This window comes from Ambystoma mexicanum, chromosome 13 (assembly GCF_040938575.1).
Source record: "Ambystoma mexicanum isolate Mex_15411 chromosome 13, UKY_AmexF1_1, whole genome shotgun sequence".
Classification (NCBI taxonomy): domain Eukaryota; kingdom Metazoa; phylum Chordata; class Amphibia; order Caudata; family Ambystomatidae; genus Ambystoma; species Ambystoma mexicanum.
Genome location: NC_090938.1, coordinates 140,840,374 through 140,863,642, shown reverse-complemented (window position 1 = coordinate 140,863,642; position 23,269 = coordinate 140,840,374). Strand labels below are relative to the sequence as shown.

General features: G+C 44.6%; 1 protein-coding gene across 4 annotated transcripts in view; it reads right to left on the bottom strand.

Moving 5' to 3' along the window:
- The window catches only part of TCP11 (t-complex 11), a 243,874-nt gene that overhangs the window by 181,525 nt on the left and 39,080 nt on the right, over window positions 1-23,269 (bottom strand). For 2 of the 4 annotated variants that reach the window (XM_069633482.1, XM_069633485.1), the window contains exon 1: window positions 7,547-8,062. The exons of 1 other annotated variant lie outside the window; for it this stretch is intronic. In XM_069633482.1, coding sequence (XP_069489583.1) covers window positions 7,547-7,642 — 96 coding nt within the window. In that variant the 5' untranslated portion in view covers window positions 7,643-8,062. Of the gene's footprint in view, window positions 1-7,201; window positions 7,324-7,546; window positions 8,063-23,269 lie in introns of those variants that run through there. One more of the 4 variants, XM_069633484.1, reaches the window with a different exon arrangement.

Below are 23,269 nucleotides of genomic sequence, written 5' to 3'. Positions count from 1 at the left end.
TGGATAATAGGCTACTCGACCCGGTCACGCTCAACAAGTGGTTATGGGTCCCGAGAGCACATATCCCCAGGCGGGTTCTGGACCACCCGGTACTGGGGGTTCTATGGTCCATCTGGAAGGAAGGGAGCTACCACAGATGGCTCACAACCTGGCCCTCTCTGTTGAGTTGTATTTGGGCGCCACCATTCCTGGCCAAAGTGGCGGAGCCTGCCGCCTATCAGAGGTGGTACGAAGCGGGCCTCGTTAGGGCCTGCCACTTGTGGGTGGGTGGGTCCTTCATGCCCCTTCTGGATCTTGAGGAAGCCCTGGGGCTGGGCAAGCTATCACCCTTTGGCTACCTTCAACTGAAGGGAGTTCTCTCCGAACCCTCATGGGGAGACGCCCTCAGGAGGGACCTCACAGACTTTGAGAAAATTATCATCTCCACTCGAGGCTCCACGGGGTCATATCCCGTTTGTACAAGCTCCTCTTGCTCTCGATACCAAGGGATCCCCCGCCAGCACAGACACAATGGGAAAAAGACCTGGGCATGGCAATAGATGACAAACCGCTCAACGACCTCCCCCCAGTACAGACACCAAGCTCTAAAGGTCTTACACAGATGGCACTACCCTCCACAGTTCATAGCCAGAATGAGCCCGGGTTACGACCCTCACTGTTGGAAATGTCGAAAGGAAAAAGGGGACTAAATGCACATGTGGTGGTCTTGCCCAAGGGTGCAGTCATATTGGGGGGGAGGTCTTGTCCTGGATCAAGGGGGTGGATGGAGTCACTAGACCCCTGTGCCCCTGGTTGCTTCTCTTTGGCATTGAGGTGGGAGATGACCAGGAGGACACCCAGGGCCACATGCTACAAGTCATGCTTGTGGCGGCCAGGAGCTGCTTGGCCCAGAAATGGAGGAACCCGCACATGCCCGAGGAGAAGGAATGGGTTGCAAAGGTTCGGGCGATATATGACATGGAGTTCCTAACCCATGTCCTGGATGAATCTAGATCTAACATTGAGGAACTCTGGCTCCCCTTCTTTGAAAAAATACGAACGGCCGACCTGAGGGGTGAGCCCTTCATCCGCTGACCTGTCCAGGTTCCAGGCCAGGAGGAGTTTGGGGACTTTATAGGTACCTGTTGTACAAGGCACGCGCCCCCTCATGGGGCGCCACTAAGTTGAGCCCTAGACTATGCGTGCACCAGACTATTCGACAGTCCGAACTTAAAAATGCACAATGCGACCCTGCAAGACAAGTTTGAAATCGATACCTGTTCACTGGCGATGGGGGGTGGGGAGGGGAGAAAGGGTTATTGACTGAACGGTTTTTCTGGGAATGGAATCGAAATTATATGTTTGTTGTAATAACCTAAAAATGCCAATAAAAATTATATCAAAAAATAAACAAAAGCCTGGGTGACACCCCTTCTAAAAAAAACAACTCTGGACCCGTTAATACCCACTAACTACCGACCTATTACAACGGTAGCCTACTGCCAAATTTAAAACCACTTGGAACACCACCAACTGTTAGGAGACTGACAGTCAGGCTTCTGCCCTAACCACAGCACAGAGACAACCCTCCTTGATCTGAAAATCCAAATGGATGCCACTAGAGAAGCAGGTAAACTGCCTACTAATGCTCCTGGACCTCTCAGCGGCTTTTGATCTGGTTGACCATGATAAACTCTGTAACACTCTAGCTAACAATTTCAACCTAGCTCAGAACACCACTAACTGGATCAAATCATTCTTGGCATACAGGACATCTAGAGTATCCATCAGCAAAGAGTCAGCAGACTCTGTGCCAGTCCCTGCAGGTGTGCCGCAAGGCTCCTGCCTATCCCCCACTCTGTACAATGCCTATACTAAATTACTATTCGCAGCTCTGGATGCCATGGGTGTGATCTATACTAACTTCACTGATGGCACACAAATCCTCATCCCACTCTCAGGTAATCACGAACAAGACTCACTCCTGGTCAACCAAATCTACTCACTCATACAAAACTGGTTGGCCGCCAACAACAGCCTTTGTCTCAACGACCACAAAACCGAGCTCCTCATACTAGGCGCCTCCACCAAAATTGATACCCTCGAGGCCGCTTTCAAATCATTCACCATTGATGGCACCATAATCCCCGTTCTTAAACGGGTCAAGACCCTTGGCGTCTACTTAGATGTAACCCTATCAATGTCTAAACAAGTAAACACACTAGCCTCGTCCACCTCTTACACCTCCAAACTCATCTCCCTAAGTTGCAAATTCCTCTCAGCCAATAACTGCGTTACACTAGCCAGAGCCCTCATACTGTCCAAACTAGACTATTGTAATATCCTTTTCCTTGGCACCTCGAAATCCAACATAGCCAAACTTCAACTCATGCAGAACAAGGCCCTCAGAGCAGCCCTAGGCATAGAAAAATCTGAACATATATCCAACACCAGAAGAGACCACCACTGGCTCCCTATCCAAGCTAGAATCTTATTTAAAACCTTGAGCATCACTCATAAATGTATGGCCAATAAAGCACCTAAATACCTCAACAACATAGTCATGAATAAGCCCCAGGCCAGATTCCTCAGATCCAATAAAAACACATACCTCGAAACTCCCAGATACAAAAGAGAGCGGGGGGTAGCAGCTTTAAAATACTGGCTCCCAGACACTGGAATGCTCTACCCACCAACATTATGAATGAAACATCCTTCCCAAAATTCAAAAGCTCTTTGAAGACCTGGCTCTTCAACAAATACTAATTGAAAGCAAATAACTGTGTATAGCTGACTGCTTTATATATTATTGACTGTTGTTCCTGTGCATTTCTGAGTTCTCTTTTAAGATTGCATTCTCACATTGTCTGTAACTACGCCGTGATACCCCCGGGTCTGGGTGTATAACAAATGAAATAAAATAAATAGAAATAAGAGAAGGGTGAGAGAAGCTTACTGGTGGCCTAATATGTGGAGTGAATTAGAAGCCTTAGTTAAAGAGAGCACTGCGTGTGCAGTAAGTGATGAAGGGAAAATGACTCGAAACACGATGTTGCAACCTGTGGAAATACCTAGTTCAGTATGGACTAAGTTGGCCATTGACATAACTGGCCCTTATGAAATGCTTGGATCCCAAAAAGTATACTTCATTGTGTTAATGGACTATACATCTAAGTGAGTAGAGTGCGGGGCAGCTGAAGGCACCGTTACGGCTATGAAAGTGATGACGTTTTTGGAAGAAATCTTCAACAGAGAAGGTGATCCACAAGAACTGATATCGGATAATGGAGTTCAATTTCTATCACTAGAAGTACAAAATGTCTTAAAAGAACAAGCTATCAAACACAGAACAACAGCGTTATACCATCCAATGGGAAATGGATTAGTAGAAAGGATGAATAGGTTTATAAAAGGGATCATCCAACTAGCGATTGTTAACAGATTACCATGGAAAGAGACACTTAAATACAGAGTTACTCCACACTCTGCAACAGAGGAAGAACCGTTCACTCTCATGAGAGGAAGAACAGCTACCAATAGACTCAGACCTGCTTGGTTGGTGTTGAAAAAGAATAGAGAAATACATTTGGATGAAATTTTAAGGAAAGTAAAGAAAACACAAGATGAATATAAGAAATACTATAACAAGCAAAAACATGTGGTAGAGAGCAGGATTGAAGGAGGAGATTGGATTAGGGTAAAGGAACCAAAGAAAGTGCTGAAAGAGAAGTCAAAATATCGGGTTCCTCAAAAAGTGGTGAATTGTTCAGGAAAGTCAGTAATTCTAGATGACGGCAAGAAATGGTCTTGTGATGATGTTATATGTTCAAGGAATGGTGGCTCAATGGAGAATGATGATATTCAAGGATCTATTGGAGATACAGTTGAGAACAGCTATTTGTCTGCAAGTGATGGTATTGTAACGGCAAGAGATGGTGGTTCAATGGAAAATGATACAATTCATTGATCTGCTGGAGAGATGTTTGGGAACAATCAGTTGTCTTCGAGAAACAGAAGAATTATGCGGAACTGTATGCAGGATTTTATTTATTAAAGAACATTTGTGGTGTGACCTGTTGAGGACCATCTACATTCGTGAGAGAGCGTTGCTGCAGTTGGTTATATCCTTTTACAAATTTTGAAATACTTTCAAATTAGTTTATTAGCATTCTATTATTTAATTATTTCTTTGAATATATAGTATGATTTACATTCTACTTAGTCTGTAATAACAGTTTGCTGTATTTTAACCTCATACTAGTTTTCTCTATTTCTGTTCAATGTTGTTCATTTACAGCCATGTTACATATTTGTTATCCTTTGTTTAGTTTTATGAAGATTGTGGAGGGGAAGATGTTATGATGCATCATAGTTGTATGCCATCTGTAATTCCATATTCTGATGCATACGCATCAGTGTATGATTCTGGAATGTTGATTCCAGAATCTTACACGAAGCGAAGCTGGTGATGAGAGGTCCCGCCCACCTGGGGACTTCTTTGTATAATAAACTTAATTTCATGATTGCAACCTATTAAGTGGCGAACATCATTTTTATAACAGACGCCTCTTGCCATACCCCACAATGTGTTTTTCATTTGCTAGCAGCATTTAATTCCCAAGAGTATAATGTTTGCCGGTCTTTGGATTCAAGAATGATGCATTTTGGAAACTGTTGGATTTTCTGAAGGCGAACGTGTCCGGGCTTCACAAGAACCGTTGCAGGACGGTAATTGTAGTTCTTTATTTTCACTCCATCTAACATGTGCACCAAGCTTTGGATGTTAGGCGCGTAAGGGATCGTCAGTTCATGCAATTTCTTAGCGGCATCTAATTCCGAGGAATACAATGGTCGTTCTGTGGATTTATAAATGAGGCTTTATGGTAATTGTTGCATACATTGAAGAACAACGGGTTGTTGCTTCACAGGAACAATTGTATGACAGTAATTGTAGTTTCATGATCGCACACTATCTAATGTGTGCACTAAGGTTTGCATGCTCTGCACGTAGGGGGGGGTCTCTTTACATCAATATTAACTCTGCATCAACGGAATTACTTACTAGTGTATGCCTATGTGGAGATTCCTTTCATTTCTTTTTTCTATCTTTCTCTTTTTTGGAGAAGTATGGACACGCGGTATCACATTTTCTATGTTCAGGTATCAAGCTAGGCTACCATGTGCTAATGCATTCTATTGAACTTCTTTCCAGTTTCTTCAACTTTCAATTTGTATTGTATTCTCTCATATAGCAGTCCTTTCAGGCCAATCAAGCCAGGAATCTATTCGCAAAGATTGGGTAAGCACAATTTACTGTGGAGGCATTTTTTGCCATACATTGAATTTTAAATGACAAGCGATGCTACGTATAATATTCACTTTAGGGGTTTCTCATGCATCTGCATCACAGGAATATATATATATATATATATATATATATATATATATATATATATCTCCGCATCTAATTATTGGACCGCATTAAGCATTTAGTACTCGTTTTTAGCAACGTCTTCGATCTCTTTGGAGTTTTTTGATAGTTTAACAATGGTTACCTTAACCATATCATAGTGTGTATAGTCCGTTTTGGAAACAAAATGTCAGTGTCTTTATTGTTGTTTGAGTAACTCCAGCCCATGGCATGGTGTTAATGGTTGTTTTTTGACTTCCCTTTCTTCTTCTCCTTTTTGTCATTTTGGACATGTGCTTATTTTTGGATGGATTGCATCAGTTATACTTTTATTTTTTATTTCATTATTTTTTTAACCTACATGTTCTATGGATAAACATGGTCAAATTATGTGGATATGCTTAACTAATTGTGTTATGATGAGGTTGCATAAATGACACCTGCTGTTTTACATAATTACACTGAAGTGCCCTTGATTTATTTAAACTGTTAAGATTTTTGTGTTGTGCCTTGAGAAAGACCTACTTGGTCGAAACACGTGTCAGCACCACAATCTGGCACCATTGTACAAATTACTGACATAAAACCAGATTTCCAATTTTGGATTTTTCTTGCAATTTGTCAGCGCATGTTTGGTGATCGGCTGTCTTTTCCTCTGTTGTACTAGGCAGGGGTAGCCTAGGGATTCACCAACTGCAGCAGACACTACATATCATAAGTAACACCTAACTTCAGACACGTTGCCCACAACACCTGGTTAGCCAATACCCTTCAGTGTTTAAAACCGAGTTATTGTCAATGGTGCCCAAGAAGGAAGTTTCAACTTGCAGATGAGAAACAAAATCATCCTTTTTAATGTGGACTACAATGTTGCTTTGGGACAGGGATTTCGAATGTTAAGGTACTAAAAAAGCAGTGATCTTACGCTGCTCGCTGTTAATCTACCAGTCTCCCCGCTCCCTTTTGATATTTTGCTGAAATCAGAATCACCCAATGCAGGGGCTGGCGTGCCATACCTTTTAGCGGCGCCCTATTAGCTCGGCAACATTTGCACTATGTAGTTGGAATCTCCGCCGCGTAGCAGACATGTGTATTGCAAAAGGGAAGGCGCTTACCTGCCAAACTGCTTACACTTCCTCACACTTCGCCCACGTGGTGGCAACAGGGTTTTTAAACCCTGCAGGTAGGGCCAATTATTCTTCACTCCGGTAGGCAAAAGTAGTTAAGCAGAGTCCAACGAGCATCCAGCTCTGCTCTAAGCAACAAACATAAAAAAGCAGATGGCTGCCCAACTGCTTACACGTTTATGCTGAGTTTTTATCTTGCAACTTGAAATGCTTATCCCAGATTAAAACTTATAATGAATTCAGTAAAAAAGGCCAGAAGAGTATAGAAGTGCATTTAAAATTCTTCCATCTAGCTGGATAGGTATCACCCAAAATATGTTTAACTGAAGAAATGGTTTCCCAAGATATATCTTTCGTGTATGAGAACAATATACTTATTGTCTAAGTTTGCAGGAAGGATATGGACTTGTACTATGTCACATTAACAAGGGCACTCAACGACTTCTAAGGGCTAAACAGCAACACTGTATATGTTGACTATCTCTGCAGAACATAGTCACAGAGCAAATACAAAATCATACTGCACACATCCAGTGTCATTGAAGATTTGAAAAACTTGCTATAATATACAAACTATGGTCAGAAGCTATACAACGTTGACCAGACGTTAAGGGTGTCAGCAAATAGTGAGCAACTTCACCTTGCCGAGCACTTTGATTGGCAGGCTGAGCCCTCACGAACTTACCCGGGTGATCGCCTTTTCGTGAGCCAACACGACGAGACCCGTCCCCAGCACTGCCACACCGGATCTCCTCGAAACCAAAATATTCAACTACTCCTATAGCAACCTCTGCCCCCCCAAACAAACAAAAGTTTCGAATTATCCCGAGAATTGCATTTGCCCACTGCACAGCTCTTTAGAACCTTCCAGCTATATACTAAAGAACCCCTCCCCTCCCCCATCACCCGACCACCGACAAACTTAATAATAGCACTTGCCATATACCCAATGGCCACTTGGTTGAACGCTACTAGCTAGCATTGGACTGCTCCATTCCTTTGCGGTATTGATCGCGTACTACCGACTCACCTGCTCATTAGGGAACTTTCGAAGATTCTCTGGTAACCCCACACAGCACTTGATATGTGCGCGACTATTCGTCGTTGTATTAAACCCCTTGGACATAAGAGAGTAAGGAGTCTTTTTTTCAGAACCGGCTGCAGCAGAGTTTTAATCTTGAGTCCACGACCCGACCAAGAACAGAATTCCAAGACCCGGGTTCCACAAACAACAACAACGAATGGTACAGTCTGACAGTTACCCTAAACAATGGCTGCGCCGCCCACAATGGGCGGGACATCTTTTGAAAACAAAACGCCCCTTTTTCCATGGCAACCAAGGGATGCGGCGCCTTCTCAGCTGCTTGGGCGCGGGAGCGTCAGACGTAAAGAAGAGCAAATCTGTCCGCCATGATAGGAAGGGCAATAGTACCATTATAGCCCTGGATGGCGGCCATGTTAGCCTATTATTTTAGTCACGGATGGATGATCCCTCTTGTAGCGACAGACAGGGGGAGTCGCCTCCATTTTGTCGCTTGCTGTTTTTGACGTCAGGTAAAATAAATTGTGAGGAAGGAAAGCGTAAACGTTGCGGTTTTGGCAGTGACATTTCAGAGTAGTGCAGCACTTTTCAAATATGTGCCCAAAGTGCAGATACATTCATCCTTGGATAGAGTAAGAGCCGTTTGGGAAACCACGAGGTGATAGAAGTAGAACGTGTGAAGAAAATGGCATGCTTTATTTTGCCCACTCTTGTTTCAGTAAGGCACACTTTAAGCTGTTCTACATAATAGCTAATTTCCCTTCCAGAGCCGTGGCAAAAGTTCTATTCTGAGCTCTAATGGGACATGTTTTCCAAGCCAAAAACAGACTATTCTGAATGACTGTTAAAGATGACAAACGGAATGAGCATTTTGTTAGAATGACAAAAGGTTCTATTTAAACTCCAGCTAGATGTTGGGTACATTTGTAAACGTACACCTATTGTAGAATTGTTTTACTCCAGAGTCCCATACCTGCCTACCTTCTAAAATGAAAAACCCATCCACTTCACCAGAATGCCCTGCCCACAGTTTGTTGTATAAGCACCAAACTTGCAAAACATTAAAAGAGCCATCACATATATATATTCAAATGTTAACATGTACGCAAACTGAGTGCATTATCAACGTGATAATGCAATCTCTCAATTTTTTTTCCACATTTTTTTTTATTTTTATTTTTTACATTTGTATAGCGCACTACAGCCCACGGGCATTGAGGCGCTTTTTCAAGAAGGTGTAAGTAGGCAAGAATACGACTTTGGAGCATGCGATTACTTAGTTACATATAAAGCGGTAAGTTGCAAGTACATTAGGTAGACATAGGCATTACATGTTTAGCGGAGCCCGTAATGTCTGCCCTTCATTACAGTTAACTCGCTTTGAAGACAAACATGAGCGCAGTTGCAGATATGTCAACATTCTGGAGCCCCTGGGAGGGAGATTTCACCACAAAAATCGGTAGAATGTATTTTTCCCATAGGATTGCATTGAGGTTATAATTATTTTAAGCGGGAGACAGTACAAAATTGACCGATTTTTCAATAAAAAATCGGGAGTCTCCCACTTAAATCGGGAGGGTTGGCATGTACGCATTTGGGGAAGGAGGGGCAGCAAAGAAACATTCACTCCCATCAGATACGCTGTTAGGAAGCGACGATGGACACATAGTTACTTGACGGTATTGCATGCATTGCAGGAAAGGCATCAAAGCACACAAATCTAGTGGAGATGCAGGAACGGCCCGAAAACCTAGAGATTCCACGCTCTTCCCCGGAGACCCAGAGAAGAGCTTAAAAACGCAGAGGTTAGGCAGGTATGTAGGTACCTAACCACCATTCTAAGAACATGTTATTTTTTATATGCCCTGCCCAGTCTCCCACGAGTACAGTACCCCGAGCAGGGAATGCGCCAGAACAAGACGGAGCAGCGCTCTGTAAAAAAACATCTTGGTGCGTTGCCCGTCACCCAGACCCTGGGACATACCTGCCTCACCTCTGGTTTTAACCCAGAGACTGGGTTTTTATGCTCTTCTCGAGGCTCCAGCGAAGAGCGTGAAGTCTCTGGGTTTTGCAGCCACCAGTACGAGTTATTTCATATTATTCACGCAGGCAGCAAAATAGCATTTCCTTCCAGAATGGAGGTGAGGGTGTGATGGCTACTGCTTTCATGTTTCTGTCTCGTAGTTTTTTAATTTTAAGATGTATGTATGTATGGTCTTCTACGATGGTAAGCCTCCTTGTGTCATGGTCTAGTAGGGCGTCCAATTCCTAGCTTTGTTCATTACTGACGGAATGATGAGACAATGGCAAAACAGGATGATCCACCCACTTGACATGAACAGCTTGAGAGTGCATACCTCTCAAAAGAGTTTAATTCAAAATGTCATCTCCCGTGAAATCACGTATCTTACGGTAATATTGTCATTTGCAAATAATTGGGAAAGAAGACATAGGGCCTCATTATGAGTCCGGCTGTAATTGTGCCGGAAAAACTATAGGCGGTAGCTGTGTTGTTCCCCATTCCCATAGAGTCCCATAGGATTCTATGGGAATGGGGACCATGGTAACACTGGTTCCGTATATGACTGAGCCGGTGTTTCCATTTCCGCCTGCAGGTGGGTGGCGTTCTGCAGAACTCGTAATCTGCCGGTCAGGAAACAACGGTGGCGGCTAGTTTACTGCCTCTGTTGTTTCCGGACCGGCAGACTCGTAATGAGGACCATAGTTTCTAATGTTTCTCAAATGCATTTGATCGATAGTTCAGATAATGTTTGTCTTATTGTTTCCGGACCAGCAGACTCGTAATGAGGACCATAGTTTCTAATGTTTCTAATGTTTCCCAAATGCATTTGATTGATAGTTCAGATAATGTTTGCTTATTGTAACTGTGATGCTGGAAATGCATTGGAGGGACAGGGCCTCCATATCCATGTCCTCTACCCCCTTACCATGTGTGTTCTGTGATGTTTTCAACGCAGGAGTCCAGTTGGGACTCCTGGCAATGCAGCTCTTCCTCTTTTTGATTGTGGCGGACAGAAACCCTTGGGATACCCTTATGGCACCCATGGGTGGCGGTACAACTCTGTACCCCAAGTGTATGTTTTTGGGCACCTGTGTGGCCCACAAAGCAGGGTATGGGCTGGTGGCAGCTCCATGCTGAATTTGCAGGTGCTCTGAGTATCTTCCATTTTGGGATACAGAATCAGTGGATTCCTGATGGAAGGCAAGATGGCCCCTGTGGCCTCTTGGTTTCTATTGACTGTTAACTTGTTTCCCAAAGTCCTGGGAAGCCATGACTCTGTCCCTTCCCCTGACTGGCTGTTGGGTGGAAGAACCATATATGTTATTGTGGGGAAGTCCAGGCCAGACTGGAGCCTTCCCAGTGATTGCATGTTGTTGGTACACCCTTGGGACCAGTGTGAATAGAGTGTGTGACCAATATGCCGGGGTTCGGAGGATTTCTGTAACTGCTGGAAGCCGGTTGAGTCGTGTTGCCCAGAAGCGGGGACAGCTTGAAGTTGTGCTGCTCGACGACTGGAGCCGCACCGCTCCACCTTGCCTAAGAACATTAAACGAAGGGCTCCCTTGCCATCACCGTCGACCGCTTTGTCCCACCGGCGAAAGTCAAAGTCGTCGACGACCGATGAAAGTCCGCTGGTGGGTTTCCCCACACCCCAAGTCCACAAAGACGTCAACAAGTGGTTGAGTCCTGATCGTCGACGCTGACACCTGTTTCCGGGCCTACGTTCTTCACGAGTCTTCTTTGCGGCACCAATCTCTTTCCATAGGGGTGCTCTGCATGCCTCATCTTCACTCGACATCCACGTTCGATCGTCGACGAGCACCGCAAAGGTCGAAGCTGCAGTCTCGACGCAAGTGTTCACATTTCTTTGCGGAATCTCGACACCCTGTGGCTCCTGCTTTAAAGGGAGTCCACTCTCGAGAGATCTGTCGGCGAACGTCGAAGAAACTCTTCTAACTCAGGTACATTGGGGTAGTTGAACATTATTGCCAGGAACCAAGACTATTTAAACATTAATGAACTGCGTTTGTTAATTCACTTTATTACAGGTTGCCCAGGTGGGCGGATCCTCATTCGGAACTGCCTCTAGGTAGGGGGTCAGCATTCTGCCATTGTTTAACCCATCTTGTCTTCCTTCATATGATCCATGCTGCTAAACATTGCTGTATGATTTGTATGCCATTATAACTACCAGCAGTAGATCCATTTTAAAGGAATGAATAGCTAAGTGTGAGACCACGCAGACATTGTATATATTTTCGATATTAGAATTTCCAGAGTACAAAGTGTGTTATTAATTGATGTGTATATATCTTGAACCTTGTTTTTATATAAAGAACTGTGTTAGCACATAACATAGTGTACAGACATTCCTTTGTGGGGGGCTTGGGGACTACATTGTACTTAAGAACCAGCCCGCATCACCTCCTGAGAGCTTTAGCCGTGGTTGCTTGTCCATTGCTACCACAATAGAGAACCTTGACTGGGGTGCTCTGTGCTTCTACTCTGCCATATAGCGGGCAGTAGTACAGCTAACCCCCTCCAGTCTTTACAGTAGCATTGGCTTTTCTTGCCACAGTTGCATTTATAAAATGTACAAGACAGACGGGTGCATCCACTCCATCTGCTGTCAAGCATCAACCCAGAAAAACACCTTGTGTGGGTGTGGCCTTGCGAACATGTGGGTGGGGCATTCTGGTGACGTTGATCTACGGGTTTTTCCTTTTGAAATGTATGCAGGTACACCCAGGGGCCAGCACATGTCCAAGATCTTTTACCTCAACCAGCAGACCTGCTTTCAAAAGAGTCCTATGAAAGCAGTTTGCTCACATGTGCCACAGAGCGCAGGGGCCCCCACAGAAATCTACCAAACAGCTCTGAAGCTGCATTATCGCACTTACTGCACACGTAACCTGCTCTTCAAAAACTGCCAAAGCCTCACTGCAGTGTTGCAGCTGTCCAAACAGATATATATGTCCTGCAATTTACAGACATCTCTTTATTAGGGTGAATATTGTGACCAATCAAAACAGAAGGGTCCATTATTTGCTTAAAAGGGTGTCTTACTGAATCACTATAAGACATGTTTAAAATTTAAAATTTTGGCCATTGTGATGTTCCCATCATGCTCTTTGCATATATGCCAGGATTGGGTTCCATGCTGTGTTGTGTAATCTGGCTGGGCCTACGCCCCCTCCTGCCCACAGCCAAGTCCCTCCAAAGAGATGACAGTTCCCCCAGTAAATTGTTTCCATTTGCAGCACTGAAATTGCCCCTAGAATCCAAAGCATTCGCCAGTTATTTTATCACTCTTTCAGTTTGGAGTTTTCCATACTTTGCACGGGCAAGGCAGGTTCTCATTGCTGTCACAGGGAAGAGTAGGGCTAGGATTAATGAATATTATTGGTAACTAATGATCTTTTTACATCTGGTTTACACCACACCCTTTATGGTGGGTAACTTTCTGAAATCATTTTGCGGAACACTTACTCACAAGGTGGCGATGATGTCACAGTGTCATTCACCTTTGGTCCGCCCTTAAACAATTGGTGAATGGCTGTTAACGTTCCAACACCCGCCTTAATTGTAATGCTAATGCTTTGTCCTTGGGAGCTGATGGTCACGGTTTTAAACTGTAAACATGACCAACACGGTCCCACGAATAAAGCATTAGCATTGTAATAAACTCAGGTGTCAGGGTGTTAACAACACGACTGAAAGGGCGTAGACAGCAGCTCGATATGCAGGTACAAAAAGGGGGCCTGGCTCAAGACTGCTAAATGAAAGGAGGCGGGACGTTTACCTGTCCAGCACTGGACAGAGTCCTCCAAAAAGGGACAGTCCAGAAAAATACAGGACAGTTGGCCACCCTAACCCCTTCTAGAGAGACTAGATTTTGAAATAAGGATGGACTTGGGAGAGTTGAAACTTGGACACAAACAACCAATCACATCTGAGGACTAAAGCACCTGATTGAGCGACCAGATAAGGGGCTTCACATGTGTGGGCTCCAATTTCACACATCCTGCAAAAGGATGTCCACATAAAAGACTGATTTTAGAGTGAGGAACTTGACATAAATCCATTCTATTTGTTCGAAAGGAAATTGATACCTGTAAAACCCCCATGGATTAATGGTATATCCCAAGGAGGAATGTTTGTATTTTATTTATTTATTTATTGTTTAGCTGTTAATTTACAACCTTTCAATATACATTTCAAAATTTAAGTAAATACATGATTTGGAAAGGCAACATGGGCAAAAAAAGGAAAAGGAAGAGAAAACAAGAAGAACAAAAGGAGAAAAAAGAAGGAAGAAAAAAGAGAGCAAAAGAAAACACTAAGAGATAGAAGTAGGAGAAGTGCAGAGTACATCTGTTTACAACATTTATCAAACAATTGAAACCGTCTAAGAACAGGACATATAGAATCTACATACCGATGTACTTCTTTATAGATAAGAATTTCAAATTGGCATATGCAAAGTGCTAATTTAAAACCCGAATCATTTCTTTTCGAGCAGAATACATATATACCCGATACAAATGCCTCCATTCATAAATTCTATATCAATGCCTTCTTATTGGGGCAAATCTTTAAAAACGGCAAGTAATTAATTATCGTCAAAGCTAGAGAAGGTGATTGGCATTGAAAGTCATTTCCCATATCCTATCTTCTACTGATAAAGTTATGTAGTGCTTGAAGTACCGATAGAAATATAGTTTCCTTTGCATTGTTAGGTTAGGGCAGACCAAAAGAATATGTTTCAGAGTTTCTGTTTCATTTAATTCTTCACAGAATCTACATACTCTTTGTTCCTCTGCCGACTTCAAGTGGATACCAGAAATTTCCCTCGTGAACCAGAGGTTTAAACGAAATCTTAAAAACAGATTTCTATATCTTGCACTCAGAAATTTTTGTAAATAAGCAGGAAGTTGATTATGTGGTTTTATCAAGAAACATCCAGAATTAAATGCTCTAAAATTATTACATTCCTCCCAGGTTCTTCTCCAATCATTAAGGAAGAGGATTTTTTTTCGCCCGGTTGGGATTAGGGCTGTGCCAAATAGCATATTTAGTATTCGGCCAAATACCGAATAGTTTGTGAACTATTCGGCCGAAGCCGAATATGAAGCCGAATAGTTGCTTTAATTAGTAAATCATGTTCCAAACTTGAAAAAACACATTTATTAAAAAAAGCACTATTTTAAATACATTCTATACTTGTATTTCTCTTCATTGCAATCAATGCAGCATCTTTATTTAAAGTATAAAAGCCAGAAAAAAAGCAGATTTAACTTTCATGGTCTGATTGCTCCAAGTAGATGTAGGGTGTTTTCTCTCTGCGTGGTCTGTGGAGGTGGACGGCCATGAAGGGATTTATGTTTAGTAGGGATAGGGACGTGGAATTCCAGTTAGGGGATTTGTGTTGTTGCGGTGGGAGGTGGAATACTATGTATGGTATTTGTGTAAGGGGTTTGCAGGCCCCTAGTAGGAAGTTTGTGGATGTGTTGGGGAGGCAGGATGCAAGTATTGGGGGCTTGCATTGTATGCCAGCAGAGTGTCAGCAATGGTGTCTTTGGTTCCAATACTTGCATTCTCATTTTGCCCGTTCATCCCACGTTTGCCACATGGAGTCAAGCCCGACTTGGCCCATCCCAGGATTTCTCTGGCTCTACCAACTCTACATCCTACGAATACCACCAACAGAGCATAGCTCTGACAGTCACATACAGAGTCCTCACACCTATTTTTACCCACTGTCACACACTGGCTCACTTTGGAACTGGAGAGATTACCCAACATACATTCCTCTGAGAGGTCTGTTAAGTCAGGCAGAGTAATATGCTCCCACCTAACTGAGCCCTGTTAGTCTCCACTACCTATTCTGAATTCTTAATGTTTCACTATGGGCATGGCACATAGGAACAAATGCTGCTCACTTTTCAATTATCCTTGCCACTCCTTCTCCCAATACACAAACATGTGCACCTTATCATTCACGATAAAATATCAGATAATGTTAAACTCAGGACTCAAGTCATTAAAAAAAGAAAAGGGGGGACTATGACATATGCAATGGGAAGTGACATGACAGGAACTGAATGTATCCTAAAGTGAAATACTGTCAAGGAGTCCCCCCCCCCCCCCTTCTCACCTGGGTCCGATGTTTGCCGGTGACTTCGATCGCTGCCTTCTTGCGAACGCTCCTGGTCTTGAACAGCGCTGCTCGAGATTCGTCTGGTTCCAGGTTGCGTTTAGTTCCGGGATCAAGGAGTCCAGGAATCCGGGAGACTGGAAAAGGCTAGAAGGCTCGGAACCAGGAAGGGGGGGAAAGGAAAAGGAATGGGTAAAAAGCACTGGGACAAGGGAAACAATACCGCGAGCTACGAACACACGTCTGGGCTACTCTGCAATAGCATGGAGATGCGCAGACCCGCGGAAGGCGTGGTCTATAAATAGACCACGCCGCGTTCAGCGCATGGAGCGAGCAAGGGCTTCAGCTCTGGGCGGCCATGTTGGAAATAGTACGGAATGCAAGCCCCGTTGAGACAAGGCCAGGAGGTCCAAAAGGGGCGTGATCTGAAGTTCATGACAGCATGCCTCCTCCGAAGGCCTTTCCCTCCAGGTTTGCCCGGGTGTATTAGGTGAAATCTTCTGAGCAACCGAGGAGCCTTGATATTTGAAATAGGTTCCCAGGTCCTTTCGCTATGAGGATATCCTTTCCACTCCACTAGATATTGAAGATGGCCCCGCTTATACCTGGAGTCACAAATCTGGGACACCTCATATTCCAGTTGGTTGTCAACCAGTAGAGGAGGTGGTCTACTGGGATTTCGAGAGGACTGGATGTAGGGTTTCAATAGGGATGTGTGAAAGACTGGATGAATTCTTTTCCAGGAGTCAGGTAGCTTGATTCGATATGAGACAGGATTGATAATCTCCTTGATGGGAAATAGACCATAGTAGCGGGGAGCCATCTTATTTGGTCGTAAGTGTCGGGGGAGTAGTTTTGATGACAACCACACTCGGTCACCAACCGTATAGGACGGACCTGGTCTTCTCATTGAATCTGCATACCTCTTGGTCTGTAATCTGGCTTTCTCTAAGTGTTCTTTAGCCTCCCGGTGAATGTTGATAAGAGTTTCGATCCAGGAGTCAACAGTAGGTACTGGTGTAGGGTCAGGAAGAACTGAAGGTAAGACCGATGGATGGAACCCCTGACTACAGTAAAAGGGGCTGGTCTGTAACGTCAAGTGTTCAGAGTTGTTGTTAACGAATTCTGCAACGGGTATCAGGAGGGACCAGTCATCCTGGACCTTGGTAGCGAAACATCGGAGATATTGTTCCAGGGTCTGATTTGCACGTTCTGTGGCTCCGTTGGTTTGGGGGTGATATCCTGAAGATAGGGCACGTTGGATTCCTAATACCCGACAGAGGTGTTTCCAGAATTGTGAAATGTATTGGGGACCCCGGTCAGATATGATCTTGGAAGGAAGCCTATGTAGTCGGAATATGTGTTCCAGAAATATTCCAGCTAGTTCTGAAGAGGAGGGTAGTTTCATCAGTGGCGTAAAAAGGGCCATATGGGTAAACAAATCTATGGTGACCATGATGGTAGTATATCCTCGGGAAGGTGGTAACTCCACTATGAAGTCTGTAGCGATGATTTCCCATGGTTTAGAGGGTAGAGTGGGCTGCAGAAGAAGACCCGCCGGTCTCTTGTTATCATGTTTATTTTGGGCACAGGTTATACAAGTCTGAATGTATTGCTGCACGTCAGACTTCATTTTAGGCCACCAGAACTGTCTCTGTATAAGACGGAGGGTGTTGTGTATACCTCGGTGCCCGGAATGGAGTGTGTCATGACAAAGGTTTATTATCTTTTGCTGTAGCTTCCGTGTAGGAATGAATAGTGTGTTGTCCTTGAATAAGTAGCCTTCCTTGGCTCTTAATTTCCAGAGATTTCGTGTTGAAATGTCCTTCCATAATTCAGAGGATTGGGTTTGCGATCGGACTTCTTCCAGGAGATTAACTGCTTGGGCTACGAATATTGTGGGAGAGAACATTTTAGGAAATGCTTTATCTTCAGTGGTCACGTAGTCAGGAGGGCGAGTCAAGGCGTCAGCGATCAGGTTCTGTGATCCAGGGACATGGGTAATGTGGAACTGATACTGGGCAAAAAAGTAGGCCCAACGTGCCTGACGACTTTTCCTGTACTCCAGTGACTGTAGAATCTGTAGGTTTCGGTGATCATTACGGACTTGGACAGGATGTCTGGCTCCTAGAAGTAGGTGTCGCCATTCAGTGAAAGCTTGGCGAATGGCTAAGAGTTCCTTTTCCAGGACGGAGTAGTGCGTTTCACTAGGAGTTAAGGTTCTTGACAGATAAGCAACAGGGTGTTCCAAATCGTCCTCCATCTTCTGCTTCAACACTGCTTCTATGGCGTAATTAGAGGCATCCGTTTCCACTAAAAAGGGTCGACTTGTATCGGGTTGAGCCAATATGGGAGCTTGTGTGAACTCAGTCTTTAAACGCCGGAATGCAGTTTCTTGTAAAGTTGACCAGACAAATGGGGTGTCCTTCTTTAGCAGAGCCACTATGGGTTGTACAATCTCGGAAAAGGTGGCTATGAACTTCCGGTAGAAATAGGCTAGTCCTAGGAAGAATTGGATTTCTTTCTCGGACGTGGGAGTAGACAAGGCGAGAAAGGCCTTTATTTTTGAAGGGTCCATGCCAATCCCCTCTGGACTAAGGATAAATCCCAGATAGTGCACAGAGGTAATGTGAAACAAACATTTTTCAGGCTTGGCTAAAAGGTGATGTTCCCGGAGTCTTTGTAGAACTGCCTTGACATGTCCTTCATGCTTCTGAGGGTCCTTGGAAAAAATCAATATGTCGTCCAGATAGACAATGACGAAGAGAAACAACATATCAGAGAACACCCTATCCATAAAACGTTGGAAAACTGCTGGGGCATTGGCTAGTCCAAAGGGCATGCCCAGGTACTCGTAGTGGCCAAATGGTGTTCTAAAGGCGGTCTTCCACTCGTCTCCTTCCCGGATACGGATCAAATGGTAGGCACCCCTGAGATCCAATTTGGTGAATATATCGGCTCCTCTCACAGCTTCCAGGATATCCGAGATCAGGGGCAGTGGGTACCGATCCTTGAGAGTGCTTTGATTTAAGACTCTATAGTCGAGGCAAGGTCTGAGTTCCTTGGTATCCTTCTTGGGAACGAAGAACAATGAAGCACCCGCTGGAGATTTCGAGGGTCTTATGGTGCCATTTTCAAGATTAGTGTCTAGGTATTCCCAAAGGGCCTTTTTCTCAGGTTCGGAAAGAATGAACATTCTGCCGAAAGGAATTACAGCTGAGGGATCAGTATCTATGGCACAGTCTTCGGGCCTGTGAGGGGGTAAGGCCTGGACTATGGCAGTAGAGAATACATCAGCATATCCCTGATAGGCCTCTGGAACTTGTATGATATTGGAAACCATGAGTGGTGTTTCTTGGTCTCTTGGTGGTTCCTTAGGAGTTACTGAGGAGGGATCCAGGGACAGACAGTGGGACATACAGAACTCTGAGCCCGGGAATAATGATCCTGCTGTCCAATTGATATACGGATTGTGCTTTTGTAACCAGGGCATTCCCAAAACCATGGGGTAATGGGCTGACTTAATTATGTCGAATGTAATCCGCTCTTGATGATGGTTTATGGAAAGTTGGATCTCTTTAGTCTGCAGGCTTATGGGCCCTGAAGAGAGTGGTCTTCCGTCTATTGCTTCCACCGGCTGCATGGTGTTTCGGGTCTCGTACGGAATATGATGACTAACCACGCAGTCTTGATCAATGAAGATTCCCATAGCTCCGCAGTCCACCAAGGCCAGAATGGGATAGGTCTTGTCTTTGGAGGGCGACAGGAAAGCCTGTAGTATCACCAAACTGTTTTGTCCAGGAGAGTTCAAGGATGGAATTGATGTGGAGCAAACATCTCTCCCGAATCTCTGCTCCATTTAAGATCGGGAGCTGGCGTTTCCGGAACGCTGAGGAGGTGCCAGAGGACATTCCCTGACTAAATGTTTGTCTGAAGCACAATACATACACAAACCCGTATGGATCCTTCTCAATCTTTCTTGAGGCGATATGGGTCCACGAAAGGCTCCAATTTGCATGGGTTCAGGTTCTGGGGCTGGACTTGGGTTTGCGTCCGATCTGGCTGTGCTCTCAAAGGACGTCTTGGGTGGGTTTCCCTTGGATTTCTTTCTTTCAGCCTTCCTTTCCTGGATGCGAAAGTCTATTTGCAAGGCCAGGTCCATTAGTGCTTGGAATGAATTTGGTCTGGCCACCCTGGCCAGTTCATCCTTGATCTCTTCGTTTAGGCCTCTCCTGAACAGGGTAAAACTAGCCTCAGGGGACCAGTCTGCTTCCTTGGCCAATTGTTTAAATCTGGTCACATAAGTGAGCAAATCGTGGGAGCCTTGTTGAAAGTCCAGCAAGCGTTCCTGGGCAGTATAGACCTGCTCTGGACAGTGAAACATGCCTTTAAGGGCCTGTATGAACCCATCGTAGTCGTCTAGGAGGGCATTGCCGGAGTTGACAAGGGGTGTTGCCCAAGTTAAAGCGTTGCCGGAAAGGTGGGATATGAGGAAACCCACCTTAGCCCTAGGAGTCGAAAAATAATAGGGCTTGAAGGTAAAGTGGACCAGGCATAAATCCAGGAATCCGCGGAGTGTTTTTGCCGAACCATCATACTTGTCAACAATACCGCCCAACAGGGCACCCTCCTTTGTAGCAGAATCCCAGGATAAGACCAATTGTTTGAGCGCGGCGTTTTCCGCCTTAAGAGTTTGTACCTCGGTTGATAGTTCTTGCATGCGTAGCATTAAGTCCTGCACGGCGGCTTCCATCTCGTTTTTAGGTTCGGTCGGGTGGCGTCTCAAACTGTCAAGGAGTTTCCCCCCCCCTTCTCACCTGGGTCCGATGTTTGCCAGTGACTTCGATTGCTGCCTTCTTGCGAACGCTCCTGGTCTTGAACAGCGCTGCTTGAGATTCGTCTGGTTCCAGGTTGCGTTTAGTTCCGGGATCAAGGAGTCCAGAAATCCGGGAGACTGGAAAAGGCTAGAAAAGCTCGGAACCAGGAAGGGGGAAAGGAAAAGGAATGGGTAATATCACTGGGACAAGGGAAACAATACAGTGAGCTACGAACACACGTCTGGGCTACTCTGCAATAGCATTGAGACGCGCGGAGCCGCGGAAGGCGTGGTCTATAAATAGACCACGCCGCGTTTAGCGCATGGAGCGAGAAAGGGCTTCAGCTCTGGACGGCCATGTTGGAAGTAGTGCGGAATGCAAGCCCCGTTGAGACAAGGACCAGGAGGTCCAAAAGGGGCGTGATCCGAAGTTCATGACAGTTTTATCCTCACAACAAAAGGTATCAGAATGGATAGGCACAAGGTAGATGCCATTCTTAACTGGCCGTCACCAAATTCACTTAAAGGAATCCAGAGTATGTTGGGCTTTGCAAATTTTTACCGCCGATTCATCCCAGATTTTTCCCAAATAGGGCATCCAATTACATCACTATTGAGAAAAAACAATAATAAAAAGTTCCATTGGACCGAAGAAGCAGAAGAGGCCTTTCAAGAACTTAAGAAAAAATTCACTTCTGCTCCAGTTCTATGGCATCCTCGCCCAGACCTCCCTTATATAGTTGAAACGGATGCCTCTAGCATGGCTATGGGAGCTGTTCTCTCGCAAAGGGACCCAGGAACTGGCCAGTTACACCCTGTGGCCTTCTGGTCACGAAAATTTTCATCTCCCAAACTCAACTATGCTATCACAGACAAAGTGACACTATCTCCTTGGTGCTAGACATACTGTCACGGTCATAACTGATCATCGAAACCTGCAATACATAAAAACAGCAAAGGCTCAATCATCCCGTCAACTGCGGTGGGCTCTTTTCTTCGCTGAATATGACTATGTGATCACCTACCGGCCAGGAGTCCGAAAAGGAAAGGCTGACGCCTTGTCCCGCATGGGTGTTGATGAAAAGGTATCCATAACTCCAGATCCAGTAGCCATCATTCCAGAAGACAGACTCCTGGGTCTTACGACAACATTGACACAGGGTGAATTCCAAAACAAGATCCAACTCTTAATGGATCCCACTTTCTCACAAGAGTGGTGTACTCAAGGAGAACATTACACCATTAAATACAAGTTACCATATTTTAGGAACCGTCTATACTTGCCAAGTGAAGATTTACAAGAGCAGGTTATTTCGGGTTATCACGACTCCCTGATTGAAGGTCATCCTGGAATTGCCAAAACTCTAGCTAAAGTAAAACGAAACTATTGGTGGCCTACATGGCGTAAAGACATCATACAATGTATCCAATCTTGCGGTGTGTGCACAAAACAAGTCCCAAAAGCAGAAACCAGCTTCACTACAGATCTACCTCCCAGTCAAGGATTCAAAACTATATTAGTAGTTGTAGACTTGTTCTCAAAAATGGCACACTTTATTCCTTTTAAGGGTCTTCCAAATGCATCCAATTTAGCAAAAGTATTCCTGGAGGGAATCGTACGGCTACATGGCTTTCCATCGGTCTTGATCTCAGATCGAGGTAGTCAGTTCGTATCCAACTTCTGGAGGAAATGCTGTTCAATGGCCCAAATTGACATTCGACTATCCACAAGTCACCATCCTCAAACAGATGGCCAAACAGAAAGAACAAACCAAACCTTCGAGCAATACTTACGTTGCATGTTACATCAAGTGGAAAGAAATTGGAAGGACTTGTTATGGATAGATGAATATGCCTATAATAATTCATTACACACCAGCACTGGACAAACCCCTTTCTACACTATATATGGTAGACATCCACGTACTTCAGAATTGGATCTCCCAACCCCTTTGGAAATGCCAGCGGTTAAAACCCTACATACGACTATTTCCCAGGCCTTCAAAGAAGCAACAGAACATTTACTCCAAGCCAAGAACAGACAAAAGAAATTCGCTGACCAACATCGTAGTAAAGACCCCGACTATCAAATTGGAGACAAGGTCTGGTTAGCATCAAAATAACTGCCCATAAAAGGGACTCAGACCTTTCGTCCCTGATATCTGGGACCTTATTCTATTGAATCCATAATAAATCCAGTGGCAGTTAAATTAGCCCTACCACCCACTATGCAGATTCATCCTGTGTTTCACGTATCACTTCTGAAACCGGTACAACCCGGTACTCGGGTTACAACACCACCAAAACCAGTATTAGTTGACGGAGAACCAGTTTGAAGTAAAGGATATCCTAGACTCAAAATACACCATATCCAAACTATACTACTTAGTTGATTGGAAGGGATACGGCCCTCAAGACAGATCATGGGAACTTAGTGAATACATCCATGCACCTCGCTTAATTAAAAAGTTCCATCAGAATTACCCAGCCAAACCAGGACCAGGCAGAAGTGCCACTGTTGGAGGGGCCTTGGGGGGGGGAGTGCTGTCATGACCCTTGCCCCTGGCCCTCACTGGAAAATCAGCCTTCCAGTTAGGGCCAGGTCAAAGGCCTTAAAACCTCATCCAAGACTCTCTTGGAGTCAATCCTGGCGCCTTTGGCGCCAGGCTCATAACCATCATGAAGACCAACATTAGAATGGGACTATTTACTTGG